The following is a 2,815-nucleotide window of genomic DNA, read 5'->3' as shown; positions in this document are numbered from 1 at the left end:
ACGCAGAAGTCGAAACGTCAACCATTACTCGTCGTCGCGACGTGACGCTGGGTGCCAAAACCATAACTTCAAGGGCAAACCTTCAAGATTCCGACCAACTGCGATCTCTGCGGCGAGAGGATCTGGGGCTTGTCTGCCAAGGGGTTTGACTGCAGGGACTGCGGCTATACGTGCCACAGCAAGTGCGAGATGAAGGTGCCCGCCGACTGTCCTGGCGAGCAGACGAAAGAAGATCGCAAGAAGCTCAAGGCGGAGCGGCAGGGTGCCGCAAATGCGCTGCTCAAGCCCTCCAATGGGACGTCAGGTCACACGGCAGAACTACCGAGCCTCAGCAGGACAAACACGATGAACTCGTTGAGCTCAGGATATGCACATAGCGCCCAGCGATCCGTTTCCGGCTCCATCTCGGGCCCCCGATCACCGATCGATGAGACACCACCGCCAGTTGAGCCGACGAGCCCAAGACCGACTACGGCCGCAGCATCGACCGTCAGTACGGCGACGGTGCGCAAAAACCGCATCATGGCCCCGCCTCCGACTGCATACGTCAGCGAGCTGCCTGGCAGTGCTCCCAACGGGTCATCGTCGAGCGCAGACCACCAGAGTGGCAAGATGCTGTATGGTTTCGAAGCCTCGGGCGATGGAGAGCTCAGCGTAGCCGAAGGACGCGAAGTCATTCTGCTCGAGCCTGATGGTACGTGGGAGCCATTCACGACTGACACTTTGACTGCTACTGGCACTGACATGATCTGCAGATGGATCGGGATGGCTCAAGGTTCGTGCCGGCTACAAAGAGGGCTTGGTGCCGGCCACGTACGTCGAGATTATGGCAGCACCGACTCCGGCACCAGTCATAGCACAACACACGGGAGCTTCAGGCCGGCCAGACTCGACGTATAGCAACTCTGGGTCGTCCGTTGGGACTGCGGGCATGGCGAAGAAGAAGGGGCCAGCGGTGGCGCCGAGGCGGGGAGCGAAGAAGCTCAAGTACGTCGAGGCGATTTACGAGTACACAGCACAGAGCGACACGGAGCACAGCATGGTCGAGGGAGAAAGGTTCGTGCTCATCAAGGAGGATCCAGGCGACGGATGGGCCGAGGTCGAAAAGGGGGGTCAAATCAAGAGTGTTCCGGCGAGCTACGTGCAGGTCGTCTAGGAGGCACTTGCAGCGGGGGAGAAGGAGGAGGGCGGCCGAGGACTGTGTGGCCGCGAGACGGTCGGATCGCCGCGCCGTCAGGCACAAGTCGAGGCCACCGCGGAGAATCATCGGAACCGAAGTACGCCGACACGAGCGGTTCGGGGCCAGACGGCTGCTTCAGCCTCAACATGGCGCGCCGAGGGATTGACGAACGTAACGAGTGTACGGCTGGTACGGCGCGACTCGGGACTCCGAGAGCGACGCATGAAACGGCGGAGCGAGCATGGGACATGGTTGGCGCCGACGTGCCGAGCTATTGATTGATGGACGGAGCAGGCAGTCTTTGAACCCAAGGGCTGGGCCGGCACATTGTATCATGTACGTGCATGACCCGAGTATAAACGCATGGCAGAGCAGCCATCCATCGGCGCAAGGCGGGAGGTCACGGAAAGGATGGGGGGCTGGCTGTCTGTCACCTTGGTCGCCTTGGTGTCACCTTAGCTTGGTGTCACCTTAGCTTGGTGTCACCTTAGATTGTAGTTTCTGATCACACATTCATTCAGTTTGGGGCACTGACTTCTGGGTTCTGGCAATGCCGTGCGACAAACCGGCCATCGGGGCCCTGCCAGTGAGGTGACAAGGGCTCAACCTGATCGGGGCGCGCCCAAGTCGGATGGGTGGGCGGCGACGATGGGACGCCATAGCGCGTGCGCGTCATCGTAGGAGGCTAGCAGCAGCGGGAGCATCGTCAAACAAGGTGCCTCGAGCAATAAGGTACAGGTAAGGTATGTTGCGGCGCAGCGGGTGACGATGCACTGGCGCAAGCTCCTTTTCCAGGGAGAGCAGAATGGGGGGGCCAATGACGGGTTGGCAGTGGACAGAGTGGACAAGGGGGGGGGGCAAGCTGCCCACCTACGATGGTTACTGTGCTAAGTACTTGGGTAGGTACCTACGGTAAAGGTAGAGTAAGGACCTACCAGGTAATCAAGGGTAATCAAGGTAGTAGGATCAATTGAACAGGAGCTGTTAGCTGGTGTTGCAGGGGTAGGGGACCAGCCGAGCTTAAATTTTAAGGACCGACCTGGTTTGCCTGCCTCTCTGTATGCAGAGACCAGGCTCTTCCATTTTGCCACGGACAAACCGGGGATGACGGAGCTAAAATTGCGGTCGACCGGAAGTTGATTGTTGTTTTCCTTGGCGCACCACAAAGTGTGTCATGATTCCCGAGGCGAAGAGGCCGATCAATCTTGGATTGGCATGCACAGCCCCGATAACTAGGACCGCATCGAATGGGCGAAAGTATTTGGGGAGGAGAGGGGGGGGGGGGCCAGGACTTTGATTTTATTATTGCCCTCTCAGACGGCCGTTGCTGCTGGCTGGCGTCTTGGCTGAACAAGCGAGAGAAGACGCGTCGTGGGTGCATATCGTATTTTCTCGAAACCGATGAGCGATGCGGATGGATGTGTGTGCCAATGCGGGCCCCTGGTTGCATGGCGACTGGCAGCGATGTTGGGACTAGTGCGTCATTAAGGTTGGTGACAGGGGGGCACGTTAGTGGCGGGAGCTCGTTCATTGGGATCTAGGTGGCCGGCGATAACAGGTACCACAAATTGGACGACCACCGCTACTTTCTGGGAAGTATGGCGAGTCAGGGGGGAAGAACAATGTCCAGCTGAC

At 58.8% G+C, this 2,815-nt stretch overlaps 1 protein-coding gene across 1 annotated transcript in view; it reads left to right on the top strand.

Moving 5' to 3' along the window:
* Positions 1-1,156, top strand: part of VDBG_00535 (BZZ1) — a gene marked incomplete at both ends in the record, with an annotated part of 2,515 nt that extends 1,359 nt beyond the window's left edge. The window contains 2 exons of the mRNA XM_003008807.1: positions 88-694; positions 756-1,156. Coding sequence (XP_003008853.1) covers positions 88-694; positions 756-1,156 — 1,008 coding nt within the window. The remainder of the gene's footprint in view (positions 1-87; positions 695-755) is intronic.
* Positions 1,157-2,815: the final 1,659 nt, after the last annotated feature.

This window comes from Verticillium alfalfae, genomic scaffold, assembly GCF_000150825.1.
Source record: "Verticillium alfalfae VaMs.102 supercont1.1 genomic scaffold, whole genome shotgun sequence".
Classification (NCBI taxonomy): Eukaryota; Fungi; Ascomycota; class Sordariomycetes; order Glomerellales; family Plectosphaerellaceae; genus Verticillium; species Verticillium alfalfae.
This window is presented reverse-complemented; position numbering and strand designations above follow the sequence as displayed.